Below are 24,351 nucleotides of genomic sequence, written 5' to 3'. Positions count from 1 at the left end.
ATCAAGATGTACTTTGGCATCGCATTTTAACACCTGTGCAAAGCATCTTCTTCAAATGAAGAAGTGGCTGTAACAGAGCTGCTGAACGTCCTTATTCTTAAGCATCCCTGCAGTAGCCTTCATAGCAGACCCTGGGTGCTTACAGCCTTGATAAAAATACCTAGCTTACATTTTCCATGCCAGATGTCTGTTAGAAGGAGGAGGAAGGCTGGGGAAAGGGGGTGGTTGCTTGTTTTTAATCAATAAATTCAGTGGAAGCAGTTCTGTTCAGCTATCTCTATTACCCAGACTAAGAAAAAAATAAGTAGTTTTGCCAAAAATGAAATATTCTGGTGACCTTTTTTCTGACCTTTTTTAACAAACAGAGCTATTCGATCTGTATAAAATTCTAAAAAGACCTTTGCAGTATGATCAGTGTCACTGACAAGAAGGCAACATTTTAAGATTTGTGAACTCTTAACCATGAAATCATATATAATGTTCAAAAAGAGGGCAAACTGGTAAATAAACAAGGAAAGAACAAGACAATTTGAATAATAAAAGAACTTCTTCCGTCTCCCACAGAAACATTAACATTTACAATTGAACCACAACTTCATTATTTACTTAGTTTTTGCTTCAATACCTTTGGGGTTCTCAAATAAGTCTAAATGTGCATGCACACACACACTCCCAAATATAACATGGATCCTGCATTCCATTTCCATCTTTTTGTATTTGTTTAGTTCTGAAAAACGTAACTATTTTCGACAACCAACTAATGTGCTCTCCATCTTCATCTTCAGGTTCTCTAAAATGAACAGACCAGACTCCTCTCCAGGAAGCAGCAGCCTCTCTGGTCACAGATTTAAAAAACGTAACTTTCATACCTTTCTTCTGACATCTATAATTGAGAAACCACAGGGTAACTCATGAACTGGAAAAGAGTATGAACACCTCAGCTAGCTAAATGATGAGTTAATATCTTCTCCTTTCTCTCTTTTTACCCCCTCATGTGTAGCCTTTCAGATTGCCTGAGCTATAGGGCTCTGCCTTGTAGATGCTATCCCAGCCAGTAGAGCACAGGTTGGAAATACACAACAAAGGGCTGATCTTTCCAAGGTCTGTCTGCACCAGAAAAAGGAAAAAAAGCAAACCCAAACCTAAACAAAACAAAAAATACCCAACACCCAAAACCACCCAAACAAAAACCAAACAAAACAACCCCCCTTAACCCCTCCTCACTTTTAGGGGACCACTTCTGATCAGCCCTCCAGCACATCCAGCACAACTTAGAATTAAATTCTACGAAGATTACGCCAGCTAAGCATCACTCTGACCTACAGTAGCCTGAATCCACCTGTCAGGGTACTGCGTGTTTTCCAGACAGGGTTGGTCCCTCCCTTTTTCCCAGGGAGAGAATGAAGTCCATGACAGAGAGGAGGGGATGGTACAAATCCCACCTTGTAGTTTGCAGCATGCTGTCCCTAAGCTTGGGCATGGCAACGAAAACTCACCTCTTTAACAGGCTACAAGATAACAAGGGAAAAAAAAAAAAAGACCAGAATGACTTCATGTATTTGTCCCACTAGTCGCCCATGCAAGGGCCAACCACGTCCTGGCCATAAATTCTCTAGCACAAGAGCATTATACCAAAGGAAAGGAATGCCTTTCCATCTGTGTATTTCCCCTCAGGCGCTCACTTGATAATGAAACCAGTTAAGGTCTTTGGGTTCACAATGTTATTATAGTCAGATAATATTTTGTTTGCAGCCAAGCCTGAAGAACTCCTAAGTAGTGCAGTACAGGCACCATACACCTGTTAAGTCACGGCGTTCCTTCCCTAAGTGGACAAATCTGTTTTAGCCATCTCCCGAGATTTTCCCCTCACGGTTAATTACAAAGCGATGACTGTACTCATTTCCTGATCTTAGAGGGAATCTATAACAAATGTCTGCCAAGGGTGAAGGCTGTTCCCTCTGTCCCTCAGAAGCACCAACAATCCTTCTAGCAGCCCTGGCTGCCCTCCTTCAACCTTTTCTCCCAGTCGTTCCAGACCTTCTGCAGCAACACAAACACTGCAGAGAAAATAATAACCTTTCACTAGGAAAGAAACAACATGGGCTGACTGAGACTAACATTTTCTAAAATAATTGAACAATGCACCTCCTGAACACAAAAACACTGGCACAGGCATCCAGACCAAGGTCATTCTGCAAAGACCTACACTGAGAGGGACAGACCCAACCCTGTCAGTGATATTCATGCAGAGAGCCATCCAGCAAGGCAGCAGGATTTTATTCACTTCCTTCACAGGCATACACAGCTATAGAGGTGAACATGTGATTCCCAACAACTTGGGGAGCAATTTTGTTTAAAGTGATTAGCAGGCTCACAAAGAAATTTGCCCCTTGTTGGATCTGAAAATCATTGGAGCCACTTTCACCCTGTGACATCTATTCTGGTATATAATTTTGATCCAAAGTATTGTTGTGTCTTGTAAAATACAAGATATTCTGAAACCAGGTCAGGCACAATCAGCATTCTGGGAAAAAAATAAGGAAAAAGTCCATCCTAAGAAGAAGTGATACTTCATTGTGACAGCAACCTTTCTTCATGCTACTCCTAGCAGGCTGATGTCTGATCTTGGGCACAAATTGCTGGAAATCCATCTCCCTGACCTTAAAGACGTAAGTGAGGTCAATGGTTCCCAACTTTCCGGACCGATAGCCAATTGAAAAGGATCAGCATTTCTTGCAAATCGTCACACACGCTTATCATCAACCTTCTGATTGGAAGCTCAAAGGTGATGTGACTCAGCAGCATGGCTCCAACACCTTCTTCATTACCCTTGTGGGATGACCAGTGCTCAACGGAGACAAGTGAAGAGGACCCCTTGGCTGTAGTCATCTCAGAGAAACTTAGAAATTTAATTTGTTCACTGGCTCCCATGTTTTCCCAAGTTGTTTCACATCATATCCCACAAGCCAGCTCCTGTGTCATTGTCCAGGCATAAGCCCTGTCACAAACTGTGCTCCCCCTTTTCTTGGCTGCCAGGAACCAGCCTAACCTTCTAAAAACTGAATCCCTCTCACTGCAAACACAACATCTCACTGAAGATGCCACCCTTCCACTTTGAGGATAAATACAAAGCAATACAAAGGAAGGAGGGAGCAGAAACATTTTCTGTAATTAAATGTATGGAATTGAAAGCACAGAAGCACAAAAACACCACATAAATCAATTAAATAAAACCAGACACAATCAGATGACTTGCAGAGACAAGAAAGTAAAGAAAAATATTAAAGGGAGAGCTCCTGGGTGATCAGCAGATGGACTGTGACTTGAAGTTCAGGTAAGGAAAGGGACTTTGGGCATTGGATTTCTTCTGTGATATAGCTCCACTTTGCCAGGTTCAAACAACAGATCTGACCCCAAAATTACTCTTTTCCTCCAGAAAGAAGATATCTCCTAGACCCAAAATGTGCTCAGTACCTCTGATGACAAAGGAGAGGCACCAGCTCTAGAGTGTCCTTGCAAGCTGTAGAAGAGCAGCTTTAACAATTTTATTAACATCCTCTGAAACACTTTGATTTTTTTTTCCCCTTGAAAAGAAACAAAGTTTACCAAACAGGGCCACATATTCCTTATCACATCACTGCTTTCTTATTGGAACTATCACTGTGGAGTCTTCTGGGCAGTCAAAGAAGTTTCATGGGCACAAAACTGATTAAAAAATGGATTACCAATCAACATCTCAGGAGAAAAAAAAATGCACATATCTCACTCTGGGGTTAGTGTTAATGCTCTTCCTTTGCACACTTCATTAGGCTTTTAAATTCCGGGCTGTCCATTGTATAAAACTCTCAGCACTATTAGAAAGCCCTGGCACTCACGCAGAGTGCTTCAGAACAATGACAAAGGTTTGGCAGAAACCCCATTTGAACTGCCCACATCAGTGACTCTCCACATCGTTGCACTGGTGTTGGATTGCCTCAGTTAGGCTTTGCTTTGGCTATGGAAGATTCCAGCTTCATCTTGGAGAGCAAGGTAAAAAATTCTTTGGTTATTAAAAAAACTGAAATGGGGAATATATCTGAAAAAATACTTTGGTACTCACAGAATAAAACTGGGCATTTTCTGTGACTTGTGCTATATGCTTAATTCAATTTCTCAAACAATTTATAATGATACTCATTTTTACAACAAGTAAATACCATTACCTATTGAAAAATCAAAGCTACTGCAACATGTTTTCATCAAATTTGTGTGAGTAATTACATATTAAAATGGCAAACATCCCTTCCAATAACACCCTGGCAGAGTTTGCTTCTTCTGCAAGTAATAAAAGTGAAAGAAAGCAAACTGTGCTTCAAGATATCTGGCTGCTGCACCATGAGGCAGCTGATGCATTCCAAATGTCTTTGCAGCACCAACCACTGCTAATCAATAGTGAAATCTTTCTCTCTGTGGCTTAAATATATTTCTGCTTTCGTTAAACAGAAGAAAATTGCAAATTAGTTGGACTCTGCTGGACCATGCAGCTTGGAGAAACACGCTGTCATCCTGACTGGGTCGGAGTTCAGACGATGCAGTTAAATTACGATACTTAATCGACTGTCAGCCATGCACACAGGTTTTGTGAAATGCGCTGCAGTATCTTATTGCTGGTCTTCACAAGAGGCAGGTCAGTTTCCACAGGCTGTCTTGTTTCTAAGCATCTGAGCATTTTTCTTAAAGCCCCAAACTCAGCTTCCCCTTTCTAGGATTGAGCTTTTCTTCACCTCCTTCACTTGGCCCAGAAGTCATGTCCTTTTCTCTTACTCTTCATATATCTTCCTTTTCTTGATTCCAAGCTACTTGGAACAGAGATCATATCCGTCTTTGTTTGAAGACTCTATAGCAGTCTGCATGTTGCAGTGGTACCATAAATAAAAAGTAATAAAAATGTTAGGAAAGTCTTTTGAAAAGTCCATGTTATTTTTACTATTACTCATGCTGTCGCTATTTAAGAAACAATGCCAGGAAGATCTAGGACTTGAAGGGGACTTATAACAATTTTTGTAAGAATACACTATTGAAACTATGATGTTACTGACAGCAAAGTGTTTTGCAAGGTGTACAGGTTCTCCTGCTGCTTTTTTGAGTGCTTCTAACAGATGTTCAATTTCAAGTGGTCTGCAGATACCAATAGGCTGATGGTTCTGCAGGAACTGGAGCAGCAGATGTGCCCTGCATTATGTTTTGCTATTCCCTTTATGAATCGACATGTCACCCTGTGGGTTTATAGCCAGTTAATTCTGCAATGACATCACTATTTCTGTACTTTTAATGATCCTCGCAGGGCTTAATTTCTCAAATAACAGAACTCTTGATCCTGGAATTGCTATGCGAAAGTAGTATATCATAAACAGATTTCTTTACATGATACAGTCCCACTTCCCACCAAATGCCTTTGCTGATAGCTTCTAGGTGGTGCTGGTATGCACGTGGATTCTCCCAAAGACTGCAGATTTACCACGTGGCCTCGTTTCTGGGCTCTAGACGAACGTCTGTGCATCTCTCTCCAGGATCATTACCCTTACACAAGTATCACTCAGTGGCTGGAAGGAATGAGGATAGGAAGGGAATAAGGCTAGAAAGAATGGGGAATTCCATTGGCTCTGCTGTAGAAGGGTAGGTATTGCCACTGCATTCCACAGTGGCCGTGGTACCCAGCTGAAATCAGAGTGCACAGGAAATTGTGCTGCATTTTCCACTGACAGGGACCTGATTGTGAGGACAGCACTCCAGCTGTTGGCTTAGATGTTTCAATCTTAAAAGGGAGCCAAGTTTTTTCTCCCTCAAATACAGTTGTGGAGTTTGTTAGAGACCAGAGGTTTTTGGGCAGAATCTCTGGTAACAGCTGCAGGCTGCAAAGGACTGCAGCCTTAGGACACCACCTTTCTTCCCTGGAGTATTGGTAAAGAATGTCTTTCTTCTTCTTTTTAAATACACAGAGGAAAAAGTGATGCTATTACAGCTGTATTTAAAGGACTTTTGGCATTTCCTTCACTGAAACTAACTATTAGGTATTTTTAAAAATTGACTGGAAAAAACATCAAGGGTTGTAAAAGGTTCTAGTTAGGTATGTTGTCTTATGAAGCCTTGAAATACACCTGAAAACTTTTAACTTTGAGAAATGAGAACTGCATAAGCCTATATTTTGCCTCCCTCTCATTATCTCAGAAATTATACTCCCCACATTACTGTAAATATCAAAATACATCTTTAGTAAAAGCCAGTTTTTGAAAAGCATCTTAGGTCTTAAATTAAAGGAGTGAATGTAATCTGCTCTTACTGCTCTAGCTGAGAGATCAAGGCCTTAGTTTCTAAGAATCAACTACATAATTTTTACACACATACAGGAAAAAAATATCTTCAGTTGTGACCACAGGCAAAGTCTCCACAGCACTCGCAGGAGCTGTGTGGTCATGCTGGGGTCTGAATCCACCCATAGAAAAGATGAGGAAATCCATCCTAAAAGGATGAGGCAAGGATTTTTCTGAATTTTCCACAGTATTTCTGGGTTTTTTTCTGTCCATCTTAATTTCTTGCAGTTCTCATTTCTTAGAAAAAGTTGAGTATCAGCCTTAGTACAAGTCTCAGATTGAAACATATGAAGTTCAGGAAAGCTAGTGATGAGGTTAAATCAAATTCAACTGTCCTTCAGCACTGAAAAGTAGCAAAGACAAAGCTTTACCTGGAGGTCCACACCTATTAAGTGCATGAATTACCTGACTTCCCTCTTAGCAGAAGCTGTAAGCAAGTGTGCTATCTAATGGCATGCCGAGCCCATGGATATCTCAGAGTACTCCAAAAGTAGAAGCACATTCCCTAGAAACATGGCACATCACAAGTCTCCAGATCCACCTCTCCTCTTCTGCTCTAGCCTCCCAAGAAATGCTGAACCACTCTTCCATCACCTGAACTCAGCATTTCTGTCTCAGATGCTCCCAGCAGCCAGTCATGACTTTCAGCCCCTCTCCCAGACACCTTGAACTATGGGATGAAAATCATGCCCAAAAACGTTTTGCTCCTCTGGCATAACTGAAGTACTTATACCTATGAAGTTTGTTTTCGTAGGCACCTAAACATCCTTGTGGGCTTTCCTGAGAAATAAGGACCACCATAAAATTGCGGAGCTAAGCCAAGGGCGCATTGCCTTTGTCCAGCCTTCCCCAGTATGGAGGCATGGCCACACAGGGACCTCAGTGCCTCTCCAGCACTTCCCCTCCTTCAAAACCCAAACTCCCAGCCAAAACACACACCTTGCTACCCACACACTTTCCCTGACTCAGACCATGAAAAATCAAACACACAGGGAAGATGCTGGGCATGTTGCTCACTGCACAACCTAAGAGTACTCATATTAATAGCCATCGGGAGTTCAGCAGCCAAACCCTGGTGAGACCCACTATATTTAGGGTATGACAGCTTTCTAAAAATGCATTATCTAGACAAAACAGTTGAGTATCTTAGGGATGCAGGTTCTGGTTTTCCGAATATTTCTGATATTTACTCTGACATTTCCTCTGAGTGTGTGCGGGGTGTTTTGAAAGGAAAAGAGTTTTCTGTCACTTAAGGCCAGTCCTTCCTGTTTGTTAGTTTATACCAAACCTAAGTTTTGACATGAACAAAATTGTTGCTTTAAGTCTGATTTCAAACATGTGGTAAAAGGCAAATCTAACAATTTTATGAGATACAGTTACTTTTGTAGAGGGTGAATCTGCCCTGGGGAATTTCCCCTGACTAGATTTATCACAAGTTTTTTGAACCAGATAATTTTGTTTGATAGCACATCTGGCAGCATCATAAAATCTTGACGTCCCAAGCTATTACACAGGAATTACTTTTGTAAATCATTTATGAATATTACTGGTGTAGGCCTATTCTGGGCAGTAAGAAAGGAAACGGAGCGCTGAAGGACAAAGGAAGGGAAAAAGGATTCCCTGCCCTTTCAGGGCTCATCAGATAGGGTGGGTATTTATCATTTTAAATGGGAAACATGTTGTCATTGATACAGCTGAAAAGTCCACATAACACAATTTGTTCCCCATATTCCCTAAATAGGCAAAAGGGGAAGATATTCTACCTGAGGAAAACCATAAATTGATCTCTCCTGAAGAAAAATCTGTCCCTGTCTGAATCTTAAATAGGATTCCCCAATTGAACACCACATATTGGTAAAACCATAGTAAACACAAACTCACAATTCAGGTAGACTAAAGGAGGAAAGCTTTACCAAGACCAGCAACTGTGGCAAAATAAAAGACCCATTTTAGCTCACAAAAAAAAACCCGGTATTTACAAAATTCCCCCCAGTCCACACAGTGACCTGCCTTTTGAACATGACAATATGACTGAATGGAAACTCTCCACATAGCTAAAATGACATGATTAGCTGCTAAGCATACACCTTCAGAAAGAAAGCTGGCAAATCAAAAGTTTTTAGTATCATGAATTATTACACTATTAGCAATTTCAGAAGATTGCACCTATTGATTTGATTGGAAAGACATCAGATATTGAAATAACTCTGCTGCCACCTTGACAAACTCAAAGCCTGGCGTTACATTCCTTTTGAACATGGATGGAGGAAGTGACACCAAACACACCATCACTAGGTGGAAGGGCAACAGAGGAGTCACCCCAAGTGAACCAAAAATGGGGAGCTACAACAAGCCCTTCGTTCTTCATTCCTGACATTCCCAATACTGGGAGCTACTGGGTGTTATTTTCGTTGAGCCAGAGCAGAGAAGAAGGTCATTTGCAATACTCCACAGAAATGTATTTCCAGCCTTAGGCAAGATGGCATTTTGTTGGGGAATTTCCCTGTTTTGGGAAAGGAGGGAAGGAGCAATTCTATGACAGCTGCTATCTGACTTCCAAACGCCAGGCTCCTTCAGACCACGGCATGTCTACGAGGGATGTGCAGAGCCGTTACAGAGCACATGCCAGTATTGCACCACACACTTTCCCTGCCAGAGCAGATAATTTCTAAATTTGGCTTCCTCCCAGAAAGCACATTCCTGTCCATACACACCCAGACTGATTTCTCACAGATGAGCATACTGCCCACTAAGATCTGAAGTGGGCTGTATCCACAGGGTGCTGAGGACCCACCCTGGCAGGGCAGTGGTGTGGCAGGAGTCACTAGCTGCACTGAGTAGAGAGAAGCTCCTGGTTTGTTTGAAAGTGGCAATACTGAAAAAGAAGCTACAACATGAAAAGACAAATTTAAATTTTTGATAGTTTCAGATGAACTAGAATCCGAAAATGACAATGTAACATAGTTTCAATAATCAAAGCATGGATGGTTTCAAGCTGCACAAAGAGCTCCACCAGGAAAAAAATCCGTAACATGACATAGAGCAAGAACTGAAAAGAAATGGTGGTTTCCAGGGCCATGAGTGGTATGTGCAGGGTATCATCTGGACATTGCTCCTCAGACTTGACAGCATGAGACAACATTAGCTGCGGCTAAGAAATCTGAGATTCATGTTCTGTTTACCCCCCTCTTTCTGAATGCAAACACATGTTCTGTCTTTCCAATAATGATGGACAACACATGCACTGAGTAGGTACACTGAAAGTCATCTGTTAATTGCAGATACATGTAAATGACCACACAGCAAGCTTTCCCAGAGAGACAGGACTGGAAAAAAGGGAGGCAGTTACACTAAGAATAGACACTGTGAAAAAAAGCTCAGAACAACAGAATCAAATGAGGTTGATTCATGTATTTTTTTCCTAATTCAATATAATTATTATAATACTATTTTAGATCATTCCAGAATGTCAGAGTGATGAGGAGGGTTTTTTCAGTCCATTACAGATAGCACTTTCCTCAGTAACTATGCCAATGGAAGAAAATCCATCATCTACTAACCATACTCCAATCTCCAATAGGAATATTCCCCATTTTGTGAGGTAAAGTGAGATGTGGGAGTCCTTGACCTTCTGAGTAATTAAAGGAAACAGAGACATTCTTGTTTTTATTAGAGACACACTAAACTATTTGAAAATAATTTGAATAGCTGGAGAATTAGTGTATTTGCCTGCTCATGAGTAGTGCAGATAGTTTAGAGTTCTCTTGGGGGCAACACATCGTAATGAATATCTGCTATTCATATTTAATGCAATCTGCCAAAGAGTGCTTTTGGGAGGACTTTCTGTGTCAATATAATGATTAACAACAGGACTGGAAAAGTAAATGAATTCCTGCAACGGGTGGGGCTGGCAAAAAGTATCTTGCAGTACTATACCAGTTACACTGGATTTAACTGTACTTTTTTAATGATACCAGTGGAAAATCCATTCCCCAGGGAGGGGAAAAAAAAAGAAAGCAATCTTTAAGATGAAGTTCAAGTAGTAAATAATTGCATTAATAGAAGGAAAAACAATTCCAGCAGAAAACAATGCCCAAAACAACAATCTGCCTGTCCTGAGCATGTCTGAAAAGCCTGATGTGTAATACTGACTAATAAATAAAATAATTAGTATTTACAAAGCACAACCAGAAATAATGTTGTAGGTGCTTCCTTGTCTACCTCTTTGAGTTCCTCAGATGATCTTACTTTCCGTACATTTTCTCATATTTTGAAGACTTACATAAAACAGAACATAAAGTCTTTTATTCTTCACAATACACTTTTAAAACACCCCAGACAGAAAAGATTGAAAAAGTTTGGCTAAAATACAATGAGTGACCTTAATATGGAATTTTCTCCATTGCATCCCAACAGTCCTCTAAATAACACATTCAGATTACTTTTTTCCAAGCTATGTGGATGAAGCAACCTTACTGAATTTATATAAGTTCCAGGACATTCTCGTACCAGACTGACTGCTCTTCCCTGCCCCTTATCAAGCTACTCCTATTCCTCCCTTGCAATAAATGGAAGGGGGGATATCAAGGATTTGAAGGTTCATGTTGGCAGCCTGAGGATCAAAATGTGGGCTGGGGGTTAGAGGTAGAATATGGGGGTGCTCCCACCAAATGCCATGGGCAACACAAATCACCTGGTTCAAACAAATGCTCAAGCCAAGCAGAAAGGGAACTGCCAAACAAAGTGTTTTATTATTTAGTGGTTCCCACTGTGGTTATTGTCCAGATCCTTTTTTAATGTGGTCTAGGATACACTCAGGGATTCCTTTCATTAGCTCAGCATTAGCTCAGATTAAGCTTTTTCCTCCAGCTACACCAACTGGCTTTCTTATGTAGTGGTATTTAGCTGTGTAAACTAATTCTGTAAAACACATTGGGGTGAAGTTATGTTACAGGAACCAGTCTTGCAAAGATACTCTATAAACAACCAGCAGGGCTTCATCTGATGCTGATGTTTGCTTGTGAAACTGCAACATCACTATGGGCCTTGCAGTTCCATCAGTCATAACATATAGGCAGCACTTTCCTCACCAGTTTTCAACTCCATGGATATACTACAATGATCCATGTGGCTTTTACATACCTGCCTTCTCAAATTTCAGGTGGTCATTCTCTTAGTTAGGGATGTTTTCTTGGAGTTTGGGGGTTTTTGTAAGACTTATTTTCATAATAATTAATCTTTTTCCACAAATTAAAATGTGTTGCTACAGCCACACAACAGATGTTTTATAAAGAAGGTAGACTCTTCTAAAGCTGGTATCCTCACGTCGTGACAGCTGCCTTACTGACCTCTGGCAGCAGCATTAGGTTTCATGATGGCCAGATGGGGCCTGACCCTTCTTCCAGGGCTGATGGAGAGTGATGCCACTCAGAAACAAGAATTGCCTGTGTGACTGCTACTCACCTGAACTTAAGGTGGTTTTACTTTAATAAAATGTCATGTAACAATATTTGCCCATATTTATTTATTTATTCCTCCCCAAAAGATTTCACAAGTCTTCTATGATTTTCCTATTGCAAATATGTCGGGCTCTGTAGAACTTCTGTCCATTTCCCATAGCTGCTCTGAGTCTGGCAAAGAACCAAAACCTCTTGGTCTACAACAGGCTGGTACATGACCCAAAAAGCAGAGGAATGCTTCCAGTTCTGCTTTCTCTCACCATTTCTAAATGAGGTAAGCAGTAACCTCCTGAAACCATCTCTGCTGTGTAGAAGAAACTCCTCATTCATTAATGTGGCCAGGGAAGCCTGCGTGCCACCTGATGTCAAGAGTGAAGATGTCTGCTGTGTGCTCCACTGGGTAACACAGCAGTAGGTAAATCAATCTGACTTCACAAAAGTAATGATCTTCTTGACCGTGGTCTTGTTCGATGCTAATGCATGGCTCACGTACCCCGTAAAAGTGGTTTTTTTCATCCTCTGACCTCTCTAGCACTGCGACCAGACCTTCAATTATTAAGTATTTTGCACTATGTATCTCAGTATAAAAACAGAAGCCGAGCCACAGGTCACAGAGGCGACAGCATTATTAACATCAATGAAACTAAATCACTCCATCCTGAGCATTTATGGCAAGCCCCTTGTGCTCAGACAATTCATGCGCCTAAGATGTACTGTTGTCTGTTTCATGGGACTGGAGATACCAGACCCAACTGTGGATTAAGATAACTTAATGCAACTTGATATAAGGTTATTCTGCCATCATTAAAAGTGTATAACCAAGACAGAACAAAATAAAACTAATACAAAAGCACAAATGGCATTAATTTTGAACAAAAGCTGTTGAACAGCATTGTTTTATAAAGATTAAAGAGATCTTTATAACATTCCTGTTATGTAAAGTCATTTCTATTGGATTTTACATGAATGAAAAGAATCTGGAAGATAAATAGTACAATAGATTCAAGCATGTAAAGAGCACTGGTTTGTCCAACCTTTAATTTTTTCTGGTCTTTTCAAGAGAGTTCCATATTACTACACCACACAGCATAAATTCTAACTTTAATAGAGACCATCAATCATACTGACTTTGGCCTATGCAGAGAAAATAAACAAATAAACAAACAACAAAATCTACAATGGAGAACAGAACCCTGAAATACAACCCAAAGCTCAACCTGCATGCTTCCAAGAACTTGTCCCTATAAATCCAGCGATATAAACCTCAAGTTCCAGAATCAGAAGTCTACAGACAGAGTGTTGACAGTACAGGTATGAAAACAGAGAAGTACAAACCAAAAGAGTCATCCTGTGGACTATGTCTCAAAAAAAATTCTCACTCAAGTCATCCTCCTTCCTATCTTGCCAATTTTAGCTGGTATTTGCAAACCCTATCGCCTTGAGCTATGCACAAAATCTGGCAGGCTTTTGTACTTGGTCACACAGAGCCAGTGCTGCAAAGCACCTCCACAAAAATACTGACCTGAAAATGCTGGGACCAGGGCATAAAGACACAAACTCCATGATTTAGAAGTAGCCACTTATTTTGCATATTGACAGAAATTCATACTAAGCAATACTCTTCTGAGAGGCTGAGTACTGACTGGTTTATTAATCATTAATAATGCATCAGCAACACAATAAAGCGTCAGTCTTAATTCCACAGGAATAATTCATAGAAAAGAAAAGCTCTACATTGCTGATCATATGATTTTGGTAGAAAGTGCATTGTTCCACACATCTGCTGTTTAGTCAAGACTTCTCATATTCAACAGTCGCAGTAATGTATTTAGACAAGCATCTTCAACAACAAACTCATCTCCAAAGCTGTATATATATGGGTTTCCTGAGTGATAAATACACGAATCACCCACTGCAAAGACCTGCAGAGATGTATCTTATCTAAGTGATCCTACTTAGAAAGTTTGTACCTGGGACAGCTTTGTTTGAAACCACTTAAACACATATAAAACTAAGACCAAGCAGAAAGCATGCCTGTCATAAGGCAAAGAAAAATCTTTGCCCAGCTAATACACTCAGCAGTACTGCATGTAGAACTGTCATAGTTTCGGCTGGGAGAGTTAATTTTCTTCCTAGAAGCAAGTAGAGTGCTGTGATTTTGGGATTGAGTATGAGAATAATGTTGATAGCAACAACTAAAGCATCACTGTGTTAAGTAGTGCTTACCCTAAGCCAAGGGCTTCTCAGTTTTCCATGCTCTAACAGTGAGGAGGTGCACAAGGAGCTGGGAGGGAGCACAGCCAGGACAGCTAACCCAAACAGGGCAAGGGATATTCCATGAGGTAAAATGCCATCCCTAGTATATAAAGGTGGGGGGGGTTGGCCAGGAGTTGCCGATGGCTGCTTGTGCTGGGCATCTGTCAGCAGGTGGTGAGCAACTGTAGTGAGCATCTCTTGTCTCTCCTGGGTTTTACTTCTCTCTCTCTTTTTGTCGCCTTCCTTTTGATTGCAATTATTGTGTTATCTTATTTCAATATTAAGTTGTTCTTATCTCAAACTATGGGTTTTACCTTTTTTTCCCCTCCTCAATACTCTTCCTCATCCCACTATGGGGGAAAGGAGATGTGAGACAGCAGCTGTGCAATAGTCAGTTGCTATCTGGGCTTAAACCACAAAAAAACCTCAACCACAGACTCAAGGGCTCGTTCTGCAGCCACAGGCAGCTCACAGATACCAGTTGACCAGTGGGCTGCTCTTTAGAAGCTGCACATGAAGAAAAGAGCTACGTATGGAAGAAAACTAAAGCAGTTTTAATAACTGTGCAACTTCAGAGGATTCTATACAGAAGAATCATCACCATTCAGGATTACAGAAAGGTCAATTTTTCTTTAAAAGCAACACTGGATTCTGCAGCTAATATAATAATGCAGCATATACCAAAATGCATAGCAGGTTTTGTCACTCTTGGTTTCCATAGCTCTGGCATGCCATAAAGTTGGCCTGTTTATTTTTATAAAAAGAAGAGGAAGTGAAAATGGTATTTCAAAACAAATGCATGCTCTTTGCCCAAGTAAAATACATTATAGATGAACAACTGCAACCACTCCTGATATAATTTCAGAATGAATGTGATCAGTCTTTATTAGAGGACAGCTGGTCAATAAAAGGTATTAATACCAAGCACTTACTTGCAGGTGATGGGGTGCTGCATCCACTAGTTGGTGGGTGACTCTGGAGTCCATGGAGGGAAGGTAGTGACAGTCCACCAATGACTGGAGGAAAAAGTAAGGGATATGGTGCTGCTGGATAGTGAGTCATATGTCCATTCACGGCCGGTACTGGACATGTGCGGCTACTGGTTGTCATGTTAACACCTCACAGTGGACAGCTATTACGTTGCATCACTCCAGACCAAAAAATTAGGTACCTCAAATTATGAATGACGAGGGCTGTCAAGCCTGAAGGTACAGCTTAAGCTGGATTGTGTGATGATGAAAAGGTAATTCACTATATCAGGTCCATCCTATATTTCATCACTGCTTCCTACTGTTCTCTCTTCTAGGACATCCTTGCTCTGCAGACTGTGGATAGAAAGTCTTCTTACTCTGATATCAGGGTGCAGTTCAGTTGCTTTTACAAATGTTTCTCTGGGAGCCCAGTTGCTCTCTACAGATGCACACTGACAGAGTCTGGGGGAAGAAAACAAGATATTGATTAAAATATACATATTTTTAAAATGTGCACATAGAAGAACCTTTTTTTATCATTGCTATTTTTGTTAAATTACAATTTATTTATCAGCATCCCATGAGATCAGCTCACATAAAACTCTCACCCTATTACTGAAGCTAACAGCAGAACACCCATTAAGCTGATTTCCCTGCATGATGTGCAACACCAAAAGCTATTTCTGGTGTGACGCAGTCTTGTGGTGAAAACTGCCAGATTTAAAACCAATGCATCAATAATTACCTGAAATACTGATGCTGGGGGAGAAAAATAAGCAACATCTGAAAAATTTCCCTGTGTATGAAAGCTTTTAGTGTCCCCCTAAAAGCTACAGATGGATTGGCACTGAAGAGGCTCTCAACTCCCTTCAGTGCCATGGCTCAGGCAGGGCACTGAGGCACTCACCTGACAGCAATTTTGAGTTGGGCTGTTAAAGAGGCAATTGGTTTAATAAAGACTGTTTTCACAAAGAATAGTTAGTTTATTATCCCTTAGGAGACACCTCACTAATGGTTTTCTATTTTTTTTTTTTTTTCCGAGGGGTAGGGGGAACTGCCCAAACAAACAAGCACCCATTATTTCATAATCTGGGTGAGTGACATGAGTCAATACACTGCAGTACACTGCTCCTGTGCTCTGCTAGGGAACTTGCTTGCCCTCATGACCACCATCTTCAAAGTCATCCAGAGCTCCACACATCTTCCTCAGTGTTTCACCCAAAGAGTCACCACCTTTCAAGGGGTCCTTAATTTTTTCAAGCTCTGTACCAAAAGCCTCAGGCTGAGAACAGGATTGTGATATTCCCGCCATAGCAGTTCAAGTCTATGTAAAGCAAATGGCTGGTGGCCTCTGAGTCAACCTGCTGGTGCAACACCAGTACATGCTACTGGTGTCTTACTGGGAAGGCTGCAGCCACTTCCATATTGCAAACACTGCTCCTGTAGCTACTCATGCAGTTCTCCAGGCAAAAGCCAGTGAGTGCTGTAGCCAGCACCTGAGTTCACCCTGCACGAGAGTTTACTCATCTCCTCCAACACACACTGTAGAAGGAAGACAGTAGGAGCCACAGAGCAAACTCAGCGACCCAAAAGTAAGACAGTCCACGGCTGACTAAAGCTTTGTTTCCTGAGACAATGACTACACTCTTGCATCTGCCACAGTCAGTGATCAGTAACCACATCCACCACTATATAGCACTTTTATCTGTAATTCTTTGAAATTATAGCCTGAAACCAAAGGCAAGAGGATTTTTGGGTGGGAAAACAAAGGAGTGGTGAAATGATGTGTCAAGGTCACAAAGCAAAACTGCTGCCAGAGGAGGAAAACTGTGACAACACAGTACTGACTATCACTGCTGCTACTCAGCACACCAGTTGTTGGTAAGAATTCAAATGAGCAAGGAGAGAAAAGAAAAAAACCCAACTCGGGTGCATATGTTTGCCTGTCAGAAAGCAGCGGAGTATTTCTGCTCTGTGTGGAATACCAGCAAAGGTTACCAGCTGTGCATGTTGTCAGACAGCAGCTTCTGCTGAGTGCAGCCTGCTTGGGGATAACTGAAATGTAGCTTGTAAGTATTTGATAACTGTATAAATTATGCACAAAATGCCTTTAATGGTAATGGATGCAAACCTATGCAGAGATGAGGCTGTAAGAAGGGGATACAGCAAGCAAAGGCACAGCTGCTGGCCAGGCTGAGCTCAAGGACCACATACCTGGAGACCAGTGAAACCAGGCAGATCTTTTGAGGGAGTCCCAGCAGCTAAAATACATTGACTCACTAGCAACACAAAATGAGATGAACCATCTCTGGTGTCTGTTTTACCTAGCTAAGGCTTTACGAAGCTTAAGAGACAAGGGAAGTCAAGTATCAAAGGAACATGCGAAGTTTTATAAAGCAATTCCACAAAAGCTGGCAAAAATACCACACTTCTAAGTGTTTGCAAAAAAAAAAAAAAAAAAAAAAAAAACAGGAGAGGGATGCTGATGAATACCAGCCCTAAAAATGTGTGCATTAAATTAAACACAGAACAAGGTCATCTATTTTTAAATGATGTAGGGCTTGGAAACAAAATTCATCTTATAAAACTATCTAATACCTTCAATTATATTTCTATTAGCCAGAAAAATGCAGAGCTCATCATAACTTAAAAACGTTCCCAGAACCACATCAAATATATTTGCATATTTAACTGAAAAGTATTGAGAAAAAGGCAATTCCTTCAGGACAGAGGGGGAAAAAGGCACTCAGGAAAACTCTTTGGTCAGTTCTTCATTACTGAAGGAACATGATCTGTGATGGAGCTGATGATGACAGAACACAGCAGTATTATATCTCCTCAGTATAAAAATACACATATTTAACAGTGCCAAAACTAGGTTATAATCATATAGTTTTAGATGCTTATAATTTTACATGAGATGTAATTATAAACTGGAATTACTACATGAAAGTAAGTTTTTCTTGCCTTACTCAAAAACCACCTTCCTTTCACCACTCGTGGCCAGAAATTTCCTGCAGATAGCTGTGCTGGAGATAAGCCTTCACAACTTGCTCCTCTTCAGAGTTCTTCAGAAATTTACTTTCCATAGGCAGAGAGAGAAGACATGTAAAAGTCTTCTAGAGTATCGTGTAGAAGTCATGATAGTCTAAACAGTGTATCATTTGACTCCAAGCTGTGTTCCTTGGGAGCACCAGGTTGTTCACATAGCTGAACATCTATGTGATGGTCAAGAAGCAAATTGTGGGCAGATAGCTAGATATCAGCAGTTCCAGCTTCTTGTAAAGGAGCTAATGCCACTCGTGTTCTATGGTTACCTAGGAACTTCAAGTCACCAGCTCTGCTAACAGAGATTACAGACCCATCACCTTCATCACTGCACAGCAGAGGACATCCCAAAGTAGAAACTGCTGCAGAACAGGAAACCAAACAATCAGCTTTCCCATTCACACCAGTTCCATGGCACAACTCCCATGACACATTTCACTCATGTATCACCAGATGGGACACATTCTCACTGTGATGGACCTAACACTGGACATCAGCCAGAGATGTCTAGGCTCCATGTGATTCCAAGGTGAAAACATCTCTTTTGCCTGACTAAACCTGTACCATAGCTCAAACATTGTACAGCTGTCAGCTTTGCGAAGGAGATTTTCCTTTGTTGTCATTTGCTATGGTAAATACCCATAGCAACAGCATGGATTTCTGCCCTGGAGGCAGAAGGCAAAATTTTCAGAAAATGGCTGTGACCAAGGGACTTCAAAGGATATCCTCAGCATACAATGAAAATCCTCTTCCATAGACTTCTCCTTAGTGACTGTTCATGAGTACAAGGCCCTCAGTACAAGCAGTATGGAAAAGGATCATACAGAAAAGTTCCTTTGAATGTCCACCAAGAGATGATCACACTGTGCACTACTTTGCATTGAACAGCAGCCAATGGCTTTTCTTTGACAGAACATATGCCTCCTCCTTTTTGGTTTTTACAGGTCTTTTATTGACTTGACTTCAGTGATAAAGTAGATGGCCACAGGGGAAGGAGGCTACAGTAGCTCTAGTGCAGAGCATAATATTTATCAGCTGCAGTTAATGCAGCAGGTGTATCTGTCTCTTCCATATTTCTTCTCAATGTTTGTGGATCTGAGAAGAAATTTAAAACTACCAAATTTTCACATATAAGCTTCAAATTTTATTGGATAAACAGTAACCCAACTTTTCTTATTGTCTCTTAATTTCCCCATGCATTTTGCACAGGCTTGACTACAGAAAACAGCTTTGCTCTTCAGACATCTGTCACTTCTCCTGAAATATATTAAATGTATTGAGCCTCATTCATTATATTGCTATTTAGCTTCCATTTGGTAACAATATTTGGTATTACTGTACCATAACTCATCCTTCTGAATTTTTCATTTGTATAAGATTTATTTGAATGCCTAAAATCCCTTTGCTGTTACAGGTGACTTTGATGCTCATCAACAGCTGGACAGGCAAGAAGCCAAGGTAGGAGGCTTGGCCAATTGTTCTGTGTCAGTAGGAAGGTTACGCTCTGTCCTCCCTTTTGCCAACAACACCCCAATTCCACATTCCTCTTCCTCCCCTCTCACTAGCCATAGCAGGGAATTAAATTGTCAGCATTGCAAGTAAAGCAGGATTTTTGTGGTTTTTTTCTTCCTTCACTTCTGAAAAGGCCACTGAGGAGTTCTGCCCTACCTATGGTAATGCTTGAAATTCAGCAGTCATTTTAAGATATCCATGATGTAGCATCCAGAAAACTTTTAAGCTAAATCTCCCATCCTCACAGCTTTCTGCCACAGCAGACTGCATTGCTCTTCCTTTACAGCTGGGGGACAAAACCAGGAATGCAGAAAAAGCACCCCAACAGGAGGACATGTTCTTCACAGAGCCGGGCGCTTGGGAATTTGCTTCTCCAAGCCCTCGGTCTGCAACACTGCTGTCCCCAAAGTTTCCAGGGTCACAGAGGAAGTCTCTTCTAAGTTCATTTCCCATTTTCCTGCCAATGCCAAACCCCCCACCCCTCCCTTAAATCTTAGGCTAAAACAGGAACCTCTGGACTCGGAGGGCAGCCTGGGCAGTAAGACAGGAGAGGCAAGTTGCTCTTCTCAGAGCAACAAAAACAATTTCAGAGAAATTCTGCGTATAAAACCTTTCAACAATATATTACCTGTTTTCCCCAAGGGACAGAGTTGATGGAGTTCTTTCTTATTTATTAGCTGGCTCCAAGACATATTCTAATGCTGTTTACAAAACAAGTCAAGTTTTGAGAACCCATACTGTATTTAATGTATAGTTTGTATTGAAATTCCTGATTATGCATATGCTTTCTATTATGCTGGCTGATGGTGTTGCATTCAGCAGTACTGAATAATTCAGCAGATTTAGCACGACTCAAGTGTAAATCAGTCAGATCCAGTAACACGATAACCACACTGCCTTTAACCTCTTAAAAATGCATGAAAACTTTTATTTCATAAAGAGGCTGTACTCCGTTCTGCACCAGTTTTCACTGACTGCGAGATGTTGCATTTTTGTTTTCATGGCTATCCAACGAGATTTAATTAAACAATAAACTAGTTACTGTGGCAGAAGTAAAAAAAAAAAATAAAAAAAGAGCCTTTGGAGTGTTATGTTTCCTTTATTAGCATAGTGATGTGAAACTAAACAGAAAAAGCAATCTAATAACAAACATTCCTTTGAGAAGGGCTCTGGGAGCAAAAGGACATCCACTTATTGTTCAGCCCATCCCATTGGTCCATATACGGCAATAAAGGTACAATAGAAGGAAACAGGAAACAGACTGGCACATCTGCATTATCTTATTAGAGGCTAATGGATATCTGAGAGGAACATGCATCTGATGCTGAATAGTCTGTACCAATCTCCGAAGCAATTACTCTTAATTAGTGGATTCTGTTTATAGATGGAACTTAGTGTACCCTTTTGTATCAAAGAGATGCAGGCATCTGGAGAGAGATATGGTTTTCTTAAAGGGAAAGCATTGCAGCACAATGTGAGGGTCGGGCTGGGTTTTGGTTGGGGTTTTGGTTTTTTGGGGTTTTTTTGAGGTTTTTTTTCTTTGCAAATAAAAGTTCTCTGAAGCATAGCATATTCTACTGTATTATTAATCAAAAGAGCATGCTGGTTTAAAAAAAAGTTAAGGGGGAAAAAAAAAGACCATACTCTTAATCTCAAACTCTGAAAGTAAACACAGAAAGCTAATACTCGTATATGAATTATATGACAAAAACCACTTTGATGATAAGCAAATAAACAACTGAACCTAAAATTTCCAACCGCTGGCCAAAAAGCTTAAAATAGCAGCTTAAGTCAGAAGAACAACATCTGCATTTTGTATCTGCCAAGTCTGCAGCCAAAAAAAGTAAACCACTCTATATGACCAGATGCATGAATAAAAAAGAAAATGCATGAAACAGAACTTCAAAGTCAGTTTATTGAAAAGCAGATCTGCAGCTCTTACATCCTATAACCACAACTGTCACATATTTTCAAATATAGGTGCAAGACTTAAGGAAAGAGGGAGGATAAATTGTTGTAACAGAATTAAGACACTCTTTCTATGACACTTTTCCTGCATCTTGGTATGCAAGATAGCTGTCTGCTGGGGGACTGTGAATTCCTTTTTGTCATAAAACTGACATTTGCAAAACGAGTTTCTGTTTTATTTGGGGTTTTTTCCCCCTGCCATTGTTAAGAGATAATTAATATAATTAATGCAATTGTTGTTTATTTTAAAATCCTATTGGGAAGTATAAAAAGGAGGGGGGGAAAGCTTCTTTCTCCCTAAGCAGCTATGCTTCAAATTGCCTGCATTGCAAACACTCGCTGATGTATTCCTGAAAAAGAGCAAATCTAAATCTGAAAGGGGAAAAGGGAAAAAAAAAGTGATACACAATGACACCCATTTATTTACACACCATACAACAGTACCCTGCTGTGCCAACTATTGATTTTAGTGGAACTGAGAGTCCATGTTGGCGAGCAGCAGCTGTGAGTACGTAGCTTGAATCCTCATATGGGAACAATACTCTATAAGCAGAATTACCTATTTCAGCCAACCTTCATGTATAACAACCAACGTTAAAAACACACAGAGCTTACATTTCAAAACCTGAAAGGCGCTATGGTTATTTGTTCCGCAAAGGTTATGGGGAGTTATTCATTTATTTGTGCTAACACAACCAAGAAGTGTGAAGGATTGAAAATCTGTGCTTCATATGTCTGTTATTCTACAGAGATGTTAATTCTGTTCTATACTAACCATATTTAAGATCCTGCCACTGTATCAGGCAATTTGTCATCTTCTCCTGTTGTTTGCTGCTTTAAAGGGCTGTTTGAAACTGAGGTGTGGGGTGGTTGGGTTTCTGGGTTGGGGATTTTTTTTGGTGGAGGGGGTCAGGAGGTTGATTGTTGCCTTTTTTTTTTTTTTTTTTTTTCCTACAGCTATCTGCATTCCATGTTTTTTCTTTCATTACTCAGCAGTTGTCAAAACTATACTGAGAAGTAAAGATAAATGGTTAGGTCAGGTGATGGGGTTAACAATTTACTGTGTGTACTGCTCTGAGAGCCAAATATAGTAGAATTGGCTCATGTTTATGTACAGGATGAGAAGTTGATTTCCTGTGCAGTGGCTTTCAATCACCTCTGTGAGGGACTCTCTTGCAGCTTTCTGCAGAAAATTCAAAGGGCTCTGAATACATTTTGTGCTGGTATATAGGACAGTCTGCTTTATAACTAAATGCATTCCTTACTTAGTCTGTCACATTTGAAAAATCCTGAAGGACTGACAAGGAAAAAAGTTCTCTTTCATCTATGGAAACCAAAGGAAAGGTAACTGGGCTTCCTCCTTCCCGAGTTTAAGTAAACTTGTATGCTTATTATGCTCCCCAAATTTAAAAGCTATTTCTTAATGCTTAAAATTGCTCTTTCAATGGAATCAACCCTTCTGTTCTTGCATAGTCATCTCTGTTATTCCTTATTAACGTTTCCAAGGATGTAAAACAGTAACTCCATACTGAGAATATCCTTCATCAGAGACTATCCCATGTGCTACAGAGGTTTAGGAAATCAGAGATTTGCCAGACCAAAGCTACAGGGCTTTTCTGCAGACTAAACCTGTTTCCTTGTTTCTGCCCATCCACAAAACTCAAAAGGAAAAACAAATCCCTTCTCTCAAATACAATTCAGATGATCCACAAATTAAACAGCACAGGGTAGTTAGCTCTTAAAAAGCAGGTTGGTCCCTCAAGTTACACAGAACCAGAAACTCCAGTAGGAAGCTTTTCCCACTCAAGGTGCTGTGCCTGTTGCTTTAGTTCTCTGACCACATTTTTCCCGCAGGTGTCCTGTGTTCCTGAACAGTTTCTCCCTACAGTTCAGAAAAACAAGACTTGATTTAGCAATCCAAATTATATGTCTAATGAGATTGTTTTGTTCATAGCTGCTTCTATGTGAGATGGCAACCACAAAGATGAGATATGGTCACTGACAGGACTAAGGAACCTATCCTTAGGGCTCTCCCCTCATCACCAAGTCAAAGAGGGGAAAAAGAATCACAAGTAACAAAAGTAAGCTGCAACCAGCACCAGCATGCTTCTAGGATTTGGGAAGATTTACACAGGCCAACAGGTAGTACCTTAAACTGGCAGCATACTCAACTATCCATGATCCTCATCTATGAAGGAAAGGTAGCATCTCCAATTAAGTTCAGAATGGAATATGCTCCCTGTCCAGCAAAAATAATCTTCCACTGAACTTTTCCTTAACTGGCAATTAATTGGTCTTTGCCCTTGCCTAGAAGGTACCACAAGATACCATCACACAGATTCCCAGCCAAAGCAAGCTTTTGTGAGAAGAACTCTTGGAAAGAAACGGGAGTCCAAGGGAAGGGAGACTGAGTAAGCAAGAGAAGCCACATTCTGCTGCCTATGTTCAGTAATGTCATCCAATATCATCCAATAAGATGTGCAGACATTTGCAAGTATGCCAATCACTTCCCAAGTGGCGTTACAGAGAGGAGGAGTAAGGAATCTATCTGAAGCCTCCCCAGCATGCTCTCAGAACACTCATCTTTAACCTTCTAGCTGATGAGAAACATGTCATGGTGACCAACAGCAAATACAGTACTTACCATCACTGCAACTACTAAAAAGGTCTTATACTGGCTGTTTGTAACTTTTAAGAGGCCTCCGAGATCAGTAAGAGGGGGTCAAGTGATGTTATTGTTTTGGTGACAGACGGAAGATCCCTAGTAAATGATCCCAGTGGCCTGGG

General features: G+C 40.6%; 1 protein-coding gene across 2 annotated transcripts in view; it reads right to left on the bottom strand.

Moving 5' to 3' along the window:
- RARB (retinoic acid receptor beta) overlaps positions 1–24,351 on the bottom strand; it is a 204,351-nt gene that overhangs the window by 176,745 nt on the left and 3,255 nt on the right. The window contains exons 1-2 of one of the 2 annotated variants that reach the window (XM_053935177.1): positions 18,009–18,076; positions 14,998–15,498 (exon numbers count right to left, since the gene is read on the bottom strand). In XM_053935177.1, coding sequence (XP_053791152.1) covers positions 14,998–15,175 — 178 coding nt within the window. In that variant the 5' untranslated portion in view covers positions 15,176–15,498; positions 18,009–18,076. Of the gene's footprint in view, positions 1–14,997; positions 15,499–18,008; positions 18,077–24,351 lie in introns of those variants that run through there. The other variant, XM_053935182.1, reaches the window with a different exon arrangement.

Source organism: Vidua chalybeata, chromosome 1, assembly GCF_026979565.1.
Source record: "Vidua chalybeata isolate OUT-0048 chromosome 1, bVidCha1 merged haplotype, whole genome shotgun sequence".
NCBI classification, from domain to species: Eukaryota; Metazoa; Chordata; class Aves; order Passeriformes; family Viduidae; genus Vidua; species Vidua chalybeata.
This window is presented reverse-complemented; position numbering and strand designations above follow the sequence as displayed.